The 17,536-nt window shown below is 40.6% G+C and overlaps 1 protein-coding gene across 1 annotated transcript in view; it reads right to left on the reverse strand.

The window, feature by feature from the left end:
- Window positions 1-17,536, reverse strand: part of LOC110957809 (partitioning defective 3 homolog B-like) — a 241,583-nt gene that overhangs the window by 147,948 nt on the left and 76,099 nt on the right. Inside the window, 4 exon segments of the mRNA XM_022204011.2 lie at window positions 12,195-12,323; window positions 12,452-12,591; window positions 13,727-13,835; window positions 15,334-15,592. Of these exon segments, the coding sequence (XP_022059703.2) occupies window positions 12,195-12,323; window positions 12,452-12,591; window positions 13,727-13,835; window positions 15,334-15,592 (637 nt within the window).

Raw genomic sequence — 17,536 nt, forward strand, 5'->3', positions numbered from 1 at the left:
AACAGAACATATGTCAACCTAAATACATTAATTTTTTCCAAATGAAATGTATAAATGAGAAGAGTTGATCAACAAGGTAATAAATATTTGAAAGCAATACGTATGGCTGACTGGCTAATAATGTGATGACACTGAAGATGTAAAATATGTGGACTATTTGCAGAGTGGATGTACCCCAGTATTTCATTATTTTAGTTTTTAGTAGCTACACATGGGGTATAAGGTTTTTGTGACAGAACACACTGGTTGCACTTCACCATCTTTTTGCTGTAGTGTAAGAAAACACTCTGGCTTGTTGGTATTTTTTTTAAAAAAAAAAATCAATCACAGCAGCTGTAGGCGGGGCAAGAGAATGATGCGGCTTCGACGGTCACTCAAAACAGTCACACGTGGAATCACATTGCCAGAAGACGAGCACTATGATTTGATTAAAATGGATAACCTTCGGAAAAGAAAAAAGAAACAGCATGATCCAAATCCTCTGAAAAACTTGAAATTTTCAGTATGGTAAGTTGCTAGAGTTAACGTTGTTGTTTCTTGTAACGAAGAAAATGTGCACGCGAAGATATCGGAAAGGGAAGATAAAGTTGTGGAAACAGAAGACTATTTTTATTTTTATTTGCAGCGTCAATATCTGCACCAAATAGGCACCACTTATGCCCTACTCGCGCCTGGTGTAGCCATAGGAAGCACAGTGCTGCAACATTTGCTCTGTGAACCACCCACAAATGTCACATGTTCAGCGTAGCCATGGGATGCTTTGTACTTTTGCCTGATGAAGTTTGTTTTGTTTTTTTCCCCTTTACATAAATAAAGACATCTTCACCATACATTCACACAGAAAAGCCACAAATTGGTGTAAAAAAACGTCACAAAAAAGCAAGAAACAATCCAGTCTTCCAAGCAAAATCCATGTCCATGCAAGTGAGGCTCACTCTGACCAGTCATAGAACTCGCGATCATATTGTTGTTTGCTCTGATTTCATGAACACTTCAGCTGTGGCTCACTGTGTTATTGTCCTTTCTGAATGTATTAGATTGGGCTGTATAGGATACAGAGGTGCTTCCTAACGAATCAAACAGTGTAGTTCCTGTTTTCGCACAGGAATTTCAGTGGGTACATTTTTGCATCAGTCTTTTTTGCTGCATACATTAGTTCGTGTGAACTAGTCCATGAATAACTGTACATATTTGTGGTAGAAAGTCCATGGATGTGTGTGGCCGTCTATGTACATGTAGGATTCAGTCTGAGTCTGTGTGTGTGTGTGTGTGTGTGTTTGCGTGGGTCAGCAGTGTCAGGTTTAGACACTGTTTGTCTGTGGGGATTGTAGGTTTAACAGCGTTAAGCCGACACAAAGTCCTCTACTCTGCAGAAAACTGTTTTTCCTGCTGGAAAAACTCCCCCCATCAGACTGACTGTCCAGACCTGATAGGAAGCTCTCCGACCTTGGAAAGAACTTCAAAACACCCAGAAGAGTACCGTTAGCTACTTTCTGTGCATAATTACATTGAGAATTTATTAGTCTCTAAACTTCTGTCCAAAGTAATCTTCATGATGTGGCAACTTTTCAGCTTTTCTGCCACTGCTACATTTTTTTATTATTATTATTTATCTGATTCAACTTCCTTCCTTTGTTATTTATGAGTTCTTTTTCTTACACTCAGCACAGGACAGAACTAATGCCAGAATGAATTTAGAGCAGAGGATGGGTATTGTTATACTGTAGAAAAGTTGAAACCTGCAGTTCTCAGCTTGGGGGTCAGGACCACCCACAGGGCTGTGAGATGTTTTATGGAATCTGACAAAAATATGCAAATGTATGTAAAGTTGTTTTTCTGGGTGATGAATTCAATTTCCCTTGAAAACAACGAATAAGCACAGCCTCAGAGCTTCGATAATTTACTGGATAAACAAACGGCCCGTGAGCGATTTAAAAAAAAAAAATCATTGTTTGGTGTCAAACCTGACTTTTCTGTGGGTTTTTATTACCGAGTGGATAGATAAAGATCCTGCTTCTATTCAGCAGGTGAAAAAACAAAACAAAATTAAACCGGGCCTCTCTTTTTCATTACCTGAAATTGCTTTTAAACGCATACAGGAGGAGACAAGGGCACATACAAATTGCCAAAGCGCACTCCAGTTTTACGGAACACTTCCATTATTTAAGCCTGATCGGTGGCTATATCTGTGTTTAACACTGAAAACAATGGTGCGCTTCCATGTGTCTGTTTTCCGTTTGTGGCTACAAAATGGTAAGTTAGACGTTTTGCAACATAAATGCTATCAAATCCATCCGGTTACAGATGGATTCGTGCTGGTTGTTTAACATTTAAATGGGTTGCCACAGCGATGGATCAACGAGAGGACACGCTATTAAAAAGACAGCTGAACCGCTGTGTCGGTGTGTGTGTGTGTTTTATAAAACTGAACCCAAAAAAAAGGTGAGAATGATGGAGGGACACATTAGGTGAAAATGAGCGAGAACAGTCAACGACTTCACCTCTAAAGGACAGATGAACTGCGAGCCGGAGAGAGGAAAAAGAGAAAGATTAAAAATGTATCAAATGACAAAGCAGATAAGAAGAAAGAAGATCAAAATGTTCAGATGTGTGAGTAATATTACAGCTCTACTTTAACACTTTTCTGCTATAAATTCTCCCCTTCCTCTATTATGTGCTTATTTGTGTGAGGACACCTGCTTCTGGCAGCATGGTCTTTTAATGAGAGCAGTGCCCAGATGCCCTTCCACCCAGTCATGCTGAGGCTCTGTGAATGTGTGTGTGGAAAGCCCCATGCTGTGGGAACGACTGCCCAAGGATCCATTTTACAAGGCCAAACAACAGTAGCCGCTGTGCTTAAATGTGGCATTGTGATCACACTCACACACACATACACACAAATGGCGGAGGTAAGTACTCCCAGGGACCAAACCTGACATTATGGGCTATGTGTCTGACTTATGAAAATAACTGCCCCATCACAGGCCACTCAGGATGGACCCCTGTTGTCCAATCCCCCACACCCTCTTCTTCAGTAATGGTCTGGGTAAAGGCAGTAGTGGGAGACCTCGAGTCTGCAATCTTAGTGTGATGAAGAAGCATTTACAACCCCACAGAGAAAGAAAAATGACAAGGAGACACACGAAGAAGATGAAGTTGTGGGGTTAACATGTCTGTGGGGACAGCAGCATGGGTGTCCAGTGTCTGCATTTAGTGCTGGGAATGAAAAGAGCTTTTTCGAGAAAGAAACTGGCTGACTTTCATGATATAATTGCTATGGATAAAATGTCAGTGGGAGAGCTGTCCAAAGGGATACAGGAACAGCACTGTACATTCTTATTTATTGATGTCTGCAGCCTTTTGTAGTTCAACGAGAACAGCACTAATGCTGTCAGCGTGCACTCTCCCCTGGAGTTGTACACTAAAGGTCTGTACATGCAGGTTAAGCCGGCCTGCAGTGCCTATGTAACCCACAGCAGGTGTTGGTGGCACAGGGTTCACTGTCCAAGTTTACAAGTGGTCATGGGCCATCACATTACTGTATGGGTTCACGGTGCGGGGCAGTCAGCCTTCTGTTCATGTGCCGAAGATCCCCACATGAACACCGAACTGCTTCTTGGCAATAGTTTACAAAATCTGAGCTGTTCTCTTCCACACAATGAAACATTTAAGAGAATATTTAAAGTGGAATGGCAGACTGGACTCAGATATTATTTGATGAAATGTGATTGTAACTGGGGAATGGCTGTGATAACAAAAAGTTGTGGGAACAGAGGCAAAAATGTCTGAAAGGGCACCAAGTTGAACCACAAAAAGAAGAAGACATGAGAGGGTGCAGTCTCAAAAAGCACAAGCTTGTACATTTCTCCATCGGAGTGAATTAAAGTAGGTCTCTTATTGTGTGTGCAACATTGAAGTGTTAGATTGTATGCCAAAACCCTGATTTCCTGACTCTATAGCCACAACTTAACTGTTACGCATCCAATTTATAAATACACAAATATAAACGCAACACTTTTGTTTTTGCTCCCATTTTTTGTGAGATGAACTCAAAGATCTAAAACTTTTTCCACATACACAATATCACCATTTCTCTCAAATATTGTTCACAAATCTGTCTAAATCTGTGATAGTGAGCACTTCTCCTTTGCTGAAATAATCCATCCCACCTCACAGGTGTGCCATATCAAGATGCTGATTAGACACCATGATTAGTGCACAGGTGTGCCTTAAACTGCCCACAATAGGGCTTATGAGACGGCTTATGGCAGAGAAATGAACATTCAATACAAGAGCAACAGCTCTGGTTGACATTCCTGCTGTCAGCATGCCAATTGCACGCTCCCTCAAATCTTGCCACATTTGTGGCATTGTGCTGTGTGATAAAACTGCTCCTTTCAGAGTGGCCTTTTATTGTGGGCAGTCTAAGGCACACCTGTGCACTAATCATGGTGTCTAATCAGCGTCTTGATATGGCACACCTGTGAGGTGGGATGGATTATCTCAGTAAAGGAGAAGTGCTCACTGTCACAGATTTACACAGATTTGTGGACTTGGGTGGATGACAAAATAAAACCATTGCATCCATGCAGATATGTGAATTGACTAACGCTTGTTCTTGCTCTGATGTGACATTGCTAACCACTGCGCCACTACGCAATCCTAGCTGACAGCACATTTAGCAGAGAAAGATAAGAGCAACATCAGTCTGACCCTCACTAAGAAAGCACTTAAGGAAATTTGCCAAAATGTCAAACTTCAGTCACAGAAGTTTACATTTTATCCATTTGTTCCAGCAAATGTATCACTGCTACTCTCAACAAATCAGAGGTTAGAGTAAGAGCACGGCTTTACCACACCTTTCCTTGGTGAGCCCCTGTGACGTGAGGCGAAAACTGACATGTACGAGGGTGTGTGACACGTGTGCTGAGGGCTTTAGGACACAGCAGCGATGTTGGATGATAAGATGATGAAGGAGCTGATAAACCTTCAATAAACAGCAGAGAGATGTGAGAGGAGACAGAGAGCCAGGGAGAAAGAGAAGAGAGACGTGATACCCTTCTCGGCTGCTCTCCACTGGGATGATGGCAGCTCCTGCAGAGACACCAAGCTGCCAAGGAGTTTGTGTGTCTGTGCGTGTGTGTGTGTGTGTGTGCGCGCGTACACAGGTCTCTGAGGGTGTAACAGATGGGGGATCTACTGTAGTGACTCTGTGAGGTCACATTGGTGACAATATCAGTGAGATGTAACACACATACATAACTGAAAAAAGACAGACTGCAAAGACGTGCAACGACGCACACACTATCCCCCTCATTCACACACACACACACACACACACACACACACACATGGGGGCTCAGTGATGGATGAGGTACAATCAGACTGAAGGAACTGTTCAATAAAGTTGTTTTGTTTTGAATGTGTCCTGTCACCAATTGTTAACGGTTTACTGATTTAATACGTCGGTGTTAGTGTGAGAAGCATCTGGCACTAAAGAAGCATGTTTCCTGTTGTGAAGAAAAAGAAAAAAAAACAGGAAAGGGGTAGTCAGAAGAACGACTTGCAGCTCAACAGATAGGGGATGCCAAAAACGGAGCCACACCAAAAGCCTGATGGAATCACATTTAAGCCTTTCATTCAGTCCAGTGTATTCGCTGCCAAAGTGTGTCCGTGAATGGTTTATATTCATAACATCGTCTACTGTGCGGCTGTGCCATGTATATTGTTTTTAATCGTTATTTATGCTTTTGCGTTTGAGGTGACGTCAATAAAACTATGAAAGAAATCCCACTAGACATGATGCAGTGTTTTACCAATCAACAAGCCAGTTTGTCTAGCGTGAAATCTCACTCCACTAAAACATATGTTTCAATTACTGTCACTTTACTTGGGTTTCTGACTGTCAGATGATGATTTATGTGAAGCATTTAAAACCTAAAGGCTGTTTTCACATTCTTTCACTTAAATCTTAAATCGATCTCTTTCTGGAATCTTAGTTTAGTTCTTAATTTAAATCTCTTTTTTGCCTACACAAGTATGATGAAGAAACTGAATCCTCCAGCACATATACAATGAAAAACTGACTTTTCAGTAAAGTGGTTTTTAATGAGAGAAGGCCTAAGTGTGTCTCTAAGAATTTGTCAGTTAAAAAGCCATAAAAGCAGAGTTTGATGTGCCTTAAATTACATTTGAGAGGATTTCTAAATAAAACCATAAGTTCTTTTTTACTAATGGACAAAAAAAGCAGAAAAAACAGTGGGTGTGACACATAGTGGACTCAGATGTGATCATTTAATCAAAGAAGTTGTGATATTTGCCCTAAGTCAACTCAGGGATTTTTTTTTTTTTTTGTCTGACTGAAAACTTTTTCAGAGCCCCTTAGCAGACATGCAAGAAAAATAAAGTGCATGGAAGAACAAAAGAATGGGAGGGAGAGGGAGAAAGGGAGGTGTGAAATGTCTGGAAGGAGAAAAGAGCATCTTTGTCTCAAACATTAGTTTCAAGACACTAGCCAACTCAGCAGGCGTATGCTTGTTCGTGTGCGAAGAAAATTACTGAAAAAAAATGTTGTTTTATGCTGTATGTGTCAGTGATTGTGTGTGTGTGCGTGTGTGTGTGTGTGTGTGCATGTGTGTGTGCGTGCGTGCACAAGATGTCTTTACTGAGAGCCAACACAGCAGGATGTATCCTTGCTATATTGTGGAATGTGTGTGAATATGACTGTATGTCACAGAAAAGTGACTTTGAGTAAGAGTGCGTGTACGTCTTGAGGTGGTGTAATGTCTTTGTTCTACAGCGAGCACACACATTAGCAGACAACACCAGATGGTGGGCTAAAATGAGACAACGGAAGAGGGGGAGGAGAAGATAGACAAGATCCTTCCATCATTTCATCATCATCCTTCTTCTGTTTCCTCTCCGTAAACACAAACAAACTGCCATACACCAAAAAAAAAGAGCGAGAGAGAGAGAGAGGGCGGGAGAAAAAGGAATCAGATCTCTAGCCATATCACTGTTTGAAGTCTGCTGGAACATGCTTTAAAAATAGTTGGAACTGTATATAATGACTTGTATAAAACAGCAATGTTTAGAGAGGGTGACTGCTCGCAGCCGTTCCCATCGGACTTCAAAATGACTCAAGTTACTTTTGTTTTGCTTTCTACTTTTGGAGATGGCACAAAGTTGTTCCTCAGTATTTAAAAAAACTCTTTCAAATATTAAAAAATAATGAGAAATGGAGATGTGCAATGCTGTCCTTGGCAAACACTGACTAGAAAACAAAAGGCATGTGGTAGCAAATATAGATATGCAGATTATGTAAAAGCATATTTTTGTTAATGAATGAAAATCAGAAGCTATCAAAGCATATTTAGACACATGCGGACAGAAACAAGGCTAATATTCTTTTTGTAAAGTGAGCATATAAGGATTATTATATTTTTGAACCTACACGAGAAACTTTCTAAACTTTTTACTACTAGTGTATATTTTTGTTCGATATTTGAAATCGGAAAATCAGCTTGAAGGCCGGTCTCTAGAAGACATTTAAAAATTAGATTCAAGCTGAGCAAAGGTAAATAAATACAACTCCACAGTTTTACTGTTGAATTTGGGACTTTACTACTGGTCCGAATGATGGACAGTACATTGTATGAGGCCTTTGTTCACAAGTGATGACAGCTACACGTAGACTTTAATAGTCATATGGCCATCCTCGGCAAAAGGGAAAAGTCTATAAAAATTTGGAGAGTTATGTGAAAGTTTCTGTGAATGTTGTTTATGTGTGAGAAGATCCCCACGAAACCTGGAAAACATGCTAGCGAGTGAGGTGTGATAATATTTTGAGGCTTATGCTTGATTTTTTTGGTGCGAAAATACAAACATGTGAAATTCATTGTTTCCGTGTACTCACTGTTTGAAGAGACTGCAATTGCACCATCAAACAAAGAAGGTGTCGCCCCAAAAGCTATAAGAAGCCAATCAACACTTTGCAGCAGTAGAGTACAGAAAGCAAAGGTGGCATGTAAGCTGCTACACTTTGTTAAAACACTAAATTAGTTGATCGTCTATTATGAAGTGCTCTACTATATGCCTCGGAATAAAGACAAATTCAGATGTAATGCAACAAGGTTGACCCAGCTGTCATTATAAACTGACCTGTTTGGATCATAACTGTACATTTCTTTCCTTCTGTTCTCATCAGTGTGCACATCACAATAATTACTCATGGCTTACAGTTACCAATATTCACTTGTCTGGGTATTTTTTGAAGACTCTCACCACTAAAACAGCTGGCAACTGATGATTACAGCTGTCCTGAAATCCCCCATCCCACGTATACACACATTTACTTATTACACCACACTGTAACACATTTAAATTTCAATCAAGGAGTGTGTTCATAGCTCCACTATGGAGAACTGTAATTGTGTTTGCTCTTGAAAAGTGTTGTGACTGCTGAATAAACACCACCAGCTGTTAATTAGACAGAGGTGAATTCTACCGGGGCGTGCTGTCTGTCAGGAAGAGAGGGTGAGGCCAAGAGAGAGAGGGACACTTGGGAAGGGAAAAGGGAGACACAAACAGACCAAAACACTGATTGAAATACTCTACATACAAGGGTGCACCCACATACACACACTCCAAAACCCCCGTCCAGTAAAACTAAACTATAGCACTGGAATTCAAAGGTTTGGATTTAATCTGCTGTTGTTTTCGTCTATCAAACACCGACCAAGTCAGAGAGGTTTTTGTCTTGCTTCCCATTTGCTGATTTCCTCAACCTTTAGTCATCATTCTCAGCATCCATCCAATCATATGCTCGTAATCTACCGAGAACGGTTTTATTAAGTGGAGCTAAACTCACCAAAGTTAACTTGCGGCTCACTAATTAATCAGTCCTCACACTGAAGTGTAATCAAAGTCAGTCCAATTTTCATACTCCCCTCCTCATTTCCAGGTGGTAGATCTGTCTGCTTTAACATCAAGAATCTCTTCTAAACCATCTTCTTTCATTGTCATATTTTGCCAAGATATAATCAACATTCATTCAATTCAGTACCAATTGCAGAAATTTCAATTCTTAGATTAAAACGTGGATTTAATCTGACATGTTCCATAAAATTTGTACGTATTAAATGTCCTTCCATCCATTCTCTATACACCGCTTTATCCTCACTAGGGTCCTGGAGCCTATCCCAGCTGACGAAGGCAGGGGACAATCTGGACAGGTCGCCAGTCTGTCACAGGGCTACATATACAGACAGACAGACAATCACACTCACATTCACACCTACGGACAATTTAGAGTACGGTAACCAATTAACCTCAGCATATTTTTGGACTGTGGGAGGAAGCCGGAATACCAGGAGAAAACCCACGCATGCACAGGGAGAACATGCAAACTCCATGCAGAAAGATCCCAGGCCCAGGCTGGGATTTGAACCGGGGATCTTCTTGCTGCAAGGCGAAAGTGCTAACCACTACCGCACTGTTCAGCTCCCATATTAAATGTGAAACCATTAAATCAAACGTCTTCATTTGCAACATCATTAAGTCACATAGTTTTTATCATCTTGCAAAGGAAGTGTTGTGAAGCTGATTAGGTTTCATGATCTTTTCACAAATTATCCCCAACAAGATGTCTTTAGGGAGCGGTAATACAAACGTGTCCTTGGTTTGAACCTGCTGGTTGGCCGTGCTTTGGTGAGCAGGCTGCTTCTTACAGTCGTGCGTACTTCTCTGTGTTCTAGCTTAATTCATGATTCTAAATTGTATGTGTGTACATATATTGTCCCTGTGATGTACTGGCAATGGATAGAACAGAGGAATAAAAAAACTAAAGGCCTTCTAACTAAGTTCAACATCACTGTCTATTTAAACTTGTTCTTTTGTTCAATTTGACTGAACATAAGAAATCAGCCTTTGAAGTTAGTCTGAGGACTGAGCACTCATTAATGATACAAAATAGCTTTCAGTGCTTCTACACAGCCACCACACACAATTGCTGGCACAAATCCACCGACACATTTACCAACACACACAAACATCTGTAGTGTCCTTGAACCATATGGTGCTTTAAGCAGTTTTCCAAATGGACAGAGAACTCAGACAACAATACTTTACCTATGGGACACATTGTGGCGCTGAGTTTTTTATGCAGAATTACAATACTGAAACATTTCTTTTCTTAGACTTCTGTTTCCTAAGTGGGTGAGTGATATTCTGGTCTTGTATCAAAAGTTGAGACCCTCAAACTTAAACTATTGTAGTAAAACTGTCAAAAAAAACCAAAAATGTTGCACAACTTAGAAAGGGCGCAGGGATAAAATGAATTTCCATGTTCATTTCCAGTCCAACAACAGTATTTTGTGATTGTTATGTGATTTCAAAAAATGACCAACTATGAATTCCATTTTTATGATCGTGAATTGTCCATGACCTGGTCTTATGATGAGTGATCCGTACAAGTGGTCCAGGGTATTTGATCATTTCATGTCTACAGCAACATGTGCGTGTTATTATTGAAAAGTGCTTATTGTTCTTGTTTAAACAGACAGTAAAAAGCAGATAAATCAGTAATGTGCTGTGCTTGGATTCTACTCATTGTACTTAATTCATCCATTATGATTTAATACAGAGATTTGTCTTTTAGTCTGGACAAAAGGAACCCAAACTACAGAATGGATAACATCCTTGAAAAGATCCATTACTGCAGTTGCACATCTATGAAGGCTTCGCTGTTTACATCAACAAACAGTTGTGGAGTTTTAGAACATTATGATTCACTCTGTCTACAGTTGGCTACCAAAGAAGCTTTCTGGCATAGTTTGATAGTACGGCAGTATTGTGGTCGCAGAGAGGTTCAGAGTGGACACATAATAGGATGACAAGTGCAGTTATTCAACAACACAACTCAAAAAGGTATCCTTGGCACGCACACAAAAGACACTGCCATGGAGTTCAGACATGCGTACTCAGTGAGGCTCTGGATCAGATGCAACACTCATAAATGACCCTAAAAGTTAATGCGCGCACGCACTCCAACTCCACTTTTCCTGTCTGCAGAAACAGAACTTCCTATGGGGCTCAGGGTCGCCTGCACATGTCTGTATGTGGAACTTCCTGGCAGCCGCTGAGGAAACATCAGTCGACAGGATCGGAAAGACAAACAGCGGGAAAAGAGGCACATAAAGCAACATAAAAGCAGAATAAGATAGTGAAAGATGGGAAAAATGATCCACAGCTTAGAGTGATGGGTGGAGAAGGGGCAAAAGCAAATTGCACCAAATCAAAAATATCTTACAATAATTAAGAAAGCAAGACCTCTTATTATAGCTTTTTGTGCAGACATGAATGTTTTTACAGCAAACAAGTGACACCAAAATGTTGCAAAGAAAACTGACAGTCACCACCAGCTGTGACTGATGATAGAAAATTAGCTTAAAGAACAAAGACTTGCAGGAAAAGAGATGACTAAAGAGCAACAGGTTCATAGTATGACTAATACAAAAGCAGGAGAAAAGAAGCTATTATCCACAATAATATATATAAAGTATATATATATATATATATATATATATGTGTGCGTGTTATTGTGTTGAAGAGCAAGCATCCTAAGAAAATAATGAGAAGTATATAACAAGATAGAACAGGATAGTTGTAATTATCATCAGTGCATGCATAATAGTTTATCATGCAAAGTCAGAAAGAAAGCATGGAAAAGGAGAACCAGGGTGCATTAAAGAGGTATTTATTAATAAAAACAGAGGTGAAATTCAGCATAAACAGTGCAGTAAGGGAAGAATGGCACAAAACATGATATTATTTATATAGAAGAAAGCTTTACAGTGGCCTCATTTGATTCAGTCACAAAGGAGTTCTCGAAAACACTCTATTACATGATTTCCTTATTAAGTTCAAAAAGAGAATATGATTGGACAGGGAAGTGTGTCGTCTCACTCAGAAACACCCTCAGTGACATTTGGGGTTAATGTCTACATAATGAAGCTGCTGAGGTGTGCATCATCCAGGCAAGCCTGATGATTGGACCAAAAACTGCAAAAATTAGATGGAGTTGAATAAATGGAAATGAAAAAGAAACCATTATCCTACATGGGCTAATAACCCTCCACACAGCTAGAAAATCTTGCTTCGTTGTCTGTCGGTACTACGTCGTGATTGGTTCTTACCATCTCTCTGGGCAGGAACATGTCTTCCTGGCGTAGAACCACAAGACACACACTCTCTCCCTGTCGCGTGCCGCGTAGCATACACACCAGCTCCTCCTGGCCCACGCCCGTAATATCCACACCATTTACCTACACGCACAAACACCAAGCCAAACCAGCGTCATTATCATGTATGATTTTTTTTCACATCTCCAGAACACTTCATAACAGCTGGGTGAGATTTGAAATGATTCTGATGACATCCAGCTGTCCTGTACCTCTAGTATGCGGTCTCCAGACTGCAGGCGTCCGTCTTTGACAGCAGCTCCACGTGGCAGAATGTTTTTGACGAGAATAGGACCAGGACCATGTACTGAAGAATCTCTGGTCACTACAGTAAACCCAAGACCTTCAGAGCCTGGACACACGTACACAAACACACACACATAAGTGTGAACAGAGACGTGAATTAGAGTACGCATGCAAAAGTAACAACCCTTGGCCTATCTCAGCACATTAATATCCCGTACAGCTGCTTACTATTCGTCTCAATATTTGTCTTCTACAGGTTTTGAGTAAAATTCTTATATTCATCCTCCCACACACCTGCCCTAAACTATTCCAGAGAACTTCAACACAGCATTGTTGACTCAGCTCCCGACTACTGTCAGTGTAATAACTTAAAGCCTGAGGAGGTTGTGAGCGTGTGTCGCCTTAAACCCTTTAGCTATAGTTGCGGCTCCGGTATCTGGAGGTGTGAAGGTTTTAAAAGTGGGTTCAGGTGTGGGGCAGAGAGCAGGAAAGGCAAATGAAGAAGAGGCACAGAAGAGGTAAAAGAGAGACGAGCGTAATGCAGTGGAAACTGAGAGTGAATGTTCTGGAAAGGGAGGTGATGAAGACTAAAACACTAATCAGTGAAAAACGTGCGCGAACGTAGAATGAAGGCACTCATACACATACATGCGTGTAGGAAAAGGCCATCCACAGACAGAGGGACTGGTTGTGTGTTTTATAGACCTCATTAAGTCTGGTCTCTTTAGCAGAGCCGAGTCAGCAGTTCGGTCCAGTATGAATTCATATCAGCAGAAATGAACAGATCAATAAAGACTTAATAGACCCTGAAGAGAGGGAATCAGGAAGATGGAGAGAGGAAGGGTGAGAGGAAGGAGACTCAGCCGGAGAACAGAGAAAGGAAGCGGTGTAGAAATAAGGTGAATTCTGGGCAAACAGCTGGAGAAATGAAGCAGATCCTTTGGAAACATTCAGAAAAAGGCAAGAAATACAGACAGCTAAAAATGAATTTTACCCTCAGAAGATGAAAGATTGAACTAAATAGTAAAAAGTGAGTGAGTTGACGTACATAAATAGTAGCAATATTACTAAATAGTAACATTATTAACACAAAAACAGACTGATAAAGACCATAAAAAAACAAATATATGGGGTGTGGGTATATATATATATATATATATATATTTCCACTCATTGGTGAAGTAAGCAACATTAAGCAACAGTATGTGTGGGGCTCTGTTCTGTATCTAGGTGTTCCCCACCTTTCTTTAAGTCGATCCTCAGTCTTCGTCCTCCTCTCTTATTGGTTACCAAGCTTGTGAGGGCAGGGCTTTTCTTAAGAAGGGGGCTTTCACTCTTCCCCTTGGGGGTCTAGTTGGAGAACATACAGCATTCAGTTCCATTTTCCAGCAGTAAAATGCATTAAAAAGTAGGACTGCAAGACAACACTTCAACAGAAACCTTCTCAACTGAAAATTACATATCTGAATTGCCTTGACTTCTTACATTCGGCATGCATCACATCTAAAATCTCCAGACTCTCTGAGCTGTTGTATTTATAAAACATGTAAGCACACAGAGTGTGGTATTTATATGTTTTTTGTTACAGCAGAGTAACAAGTGTTCATCTGCAAGTTACTGTTAGTGTCATTCATTCACTTGCTTGAAGAATCTAAAATGCTGTATCTAGACTGAAGCATTTTTTTACTGTGGTCTGTTGTCTGCAGAACTTTGTCAAACTCACTACTGTGTAATTGTAAGTATTTACAAAGACAAAAAATCTATCTATTTATATATGTTGAAAACCGAACATGATAGAAAGCTACATGAACACAATGTATTTCAAGGGAGGTGAAATTCCCAAAACAGGCCAATATGTGCAGCCCAGTAAAATGTTTCTGAAACAGTGCAGCGCTTCTGCATAACAGAATGACTGCAGAAACTTAATTTTAATAAAATAAGATAATCCGCTGTTTCTAAGTAACTGTTGCTTCCACGCCAGCTGTTTTTCAAATGTCAGCCATGTCACCATGGCGATGCTGACGACACAGTTAGATGTGTTTGTGTTTTATAAGACACAATACTCTAGGAGAGAGGTACTTGTACCGTTTCTACAGACTGAGCATGCTCAGTGTTATCCTTAAAGTCATAAAATAAGCACAAAAAGAAAAAACTGTTTGTGCAAAGTTTGGAAAGACTCAGGATAAAGGCCATGGGAAACATTTTGAAAAAGGTTATTAGGACTGCATGTTCTTTATGAAAGTTGTGCAGCTAGTGGCATTGAAGTGTGACAAGAGCACTGCAGGAAAACAGGCAGAATCTCAAATTCTGGCAGCTTGCCACTGTTGACTATTAGTGTGACATGTCCTTAGCTTTATGTGTCACATTTTATGTCCAATCAAGTAATACTGTACTCTGATTTTTGCTAAAACATGCTTTTCATATCCATATTTAGCTTTAAAGGTGGACCATGCAATTCAGGAGAAAGATTGTTTACGTTATCAAGTTAGCACATTAAGATAATTAGCATGTGACAGATTTACCGTACCTCCTGCTTCCGCTGCCCGCTTCCCCCACCATCTGTCTTCGCCCTCCCTTACCCCATTCTCGTGTACAAGACATAATAGAGCTGTGTGGATCGCCTTAAGGCACTTTGTTCCCCATTTACAGAGCCAGAGCTATGTGAGAACACCCGTCTGACATCTTTTTTCAGTGCAGACACAGAGTGAATAGCTTGAAGACCATGAGGAGATATTCACTGAATTTGACAAAAAGTGCATTGGGTTAGAATTGCATACTCCACCTTTAAAAAGCCCTGACTAACTTGAAGTTATTTCAACCACATTATAATGTCTGTGAGATAATTTACATTGACAGCAGGCTCAAGGTTGGCAGCTTCCTCTGCCAGTCGTGTGGCTGGATTCTCAGAGGGCTTAAACACCGGTTTGGCTTTGATAGGTGGAGGTGGCTCTTTGGTCTTGGTGACTCGGGGGCTGTTGTTGGGACCGGTGCTGTTTCCAAACAGCTGACCAATCAGACTCTTCTCATAGCGCTCTCTGCTGGAGGAGGGCACGACTTCCAAGCGCACGACTGGGGAACGCATTGCCTGACGAAACACATCCTGGGCTCTACAAGGAAGAGGGGGAGAGGGATGAAAAGAAAGAGACAGGCAATGAGTAATTGGTGCAGAGGAAGAATAGGAGAAAAGTTTTGTTCAAGCTTTTTTCTTTTGCAAATTATGTGTACATGAGGCTCACATTTACCGTTAAAACTAATCATGTCATTAATCATAATTACATTCGGAGTGTAGTTATCAATTTCTGTCAAGAAAACTAATTATAAAAGGATATATAACGCAATTAGAAGAGAAAAAAGATACATGGTATAAATGCGATATTTGATTTTCAAAAAACGCAACACACCGTAGCTAATCTTAGGGTCATTTATCTTTACTAAACTGATTTTAAGGAACTGTCGCTTCCAAGACTGCCGAGTGTCGCTGTAACTAACAACTGTGTTTACTGAAACTTTTGGTGATGCCTAAATGTGATCCCAAAACAGTTTTCTGTAACAAAACTTGTATGAACAAAAAAAGAAATTAATTCACCGGCATTAAGAAATGTGTTTGAAAGACTGTCATGTATGAAGCGGTCATTTGTTCACTGTTCTTATTATCTAAACTGCATTACACCGTACACCATTACTTGAATCTATTTCTGTTTCGTTAATTGTCAGCATCTGGTGGCTCACGGTGTCTTTTAGCTTCACTGAGCTCGAGACGAGACAGAACAGGAGCACAGAACGGTGACACCTGTACAGAAGGCCACATTAATCTCATGATCTATAAAAAAGATCATTTTGCAGAGAATTACTTTATATCAGATCATGCTAAGTAAGTTACAGGGACCGTTGTGTCAGGAGCGATCGGTACACACCATCATTCACCTCAGATAACCGACCGAGCAAATCCAGTTTATTTAAATTTTATTGGATTACACTCCTATTGTTTCCCGCCTAGATTATTATTACATGGATAATGATTATAACCATCTGTAACTGGAGACTATGTTTAGAAAGTAATTTATGAATAATATCCATCTTTTAAAGCTGCTGTCCGGAGTTTCTGTTTGTTTTCAATTTATGTATAATTTTTTAACAAAGCTTAAATGTGTTAGTCTAGTTCGATACTATAATATAAAGTTAGTATAACGCGATATGAAAATTTATTCCTGAGCTCCGCCTTCCTCTCATAGACCCCCATGTTATTCCAAAAAGCGCCGGTCGCTGCCGACCAATCAAGTTCGAGCTTCAGCTTTGTCATGCTGTCAATCAACGGTTACGCGCACAGCAAGCAAGCCCATGCAGAGGTGGGCGAGCTACGCACTACGCACTACGCAACCGCGCGCACATTTGTTTTGCTTGTGGAGGAGAGAGCATCAGGGCTCAGCAACTTCCAGAAAAGTTACCAATCCCACGGCTTGTCAGGCCAAGAGACTGCAGGACGTTTTTTGGCTCGGGGTGCTCGCATCGCTTCCCGACCACGGCCTCCATAGCCCGCCTGACGGCTTCGTTTAGATGCCCGACCTCTGGAGGAAGATGTTGGGGCGTCTGGGACATACTCTTCGTCAGAGGAGTCATGCAATTCTGAACTCTAGATAGAAATAAATAAACAATGTAACACATATACACGCGCAAATGCACTAAGTCTGATAAACAACGTCATCGAGAGGGATACACGAGTGTAATCACATATTGAAACTTTACTCGTTCGTCCTAGCAGATTCATGTTATTTTGGTATTAGGACAAGTTAGACTCAATACAGCATTCTAACGTAATTCCTTTATTATTTACTAAATGTACTAAATGCAGAAGAGGGGAAAACAGCAAAACAGGCAAGATGCTGCAGCACTCCGGGCACTTCTCTCATGTACAGCGCGCGTGCACAAATGAAGGGGCGAAATCAGACGGAGGGAGGGACCAACAGTGTTTTGGGAGACGCTGCGATTCAAACTCCGGACAGCAGCTTTAATAGATGAAAAATGAAATAAAATTACTTCAAATCTGGCATTAA

This window comes from Acanthochromis polyacanthus, chromosome 14 (genome assembly GCF_021347895.1).
Source record: "Acanthochromis polyacanthus isolate Apoly-LR-REF ecotype Palm Island chromosome 14, KAUST_Apoly_ChrSc, whole genome shotgun sequence".
Classification (NCBI taxonomy): domain Eukaryota; kingdom Metazoa; phylum Chordata; class Actinopteri; family Pomacentridae; genus Acanthochromis; species Acanthochromis polyacanthus.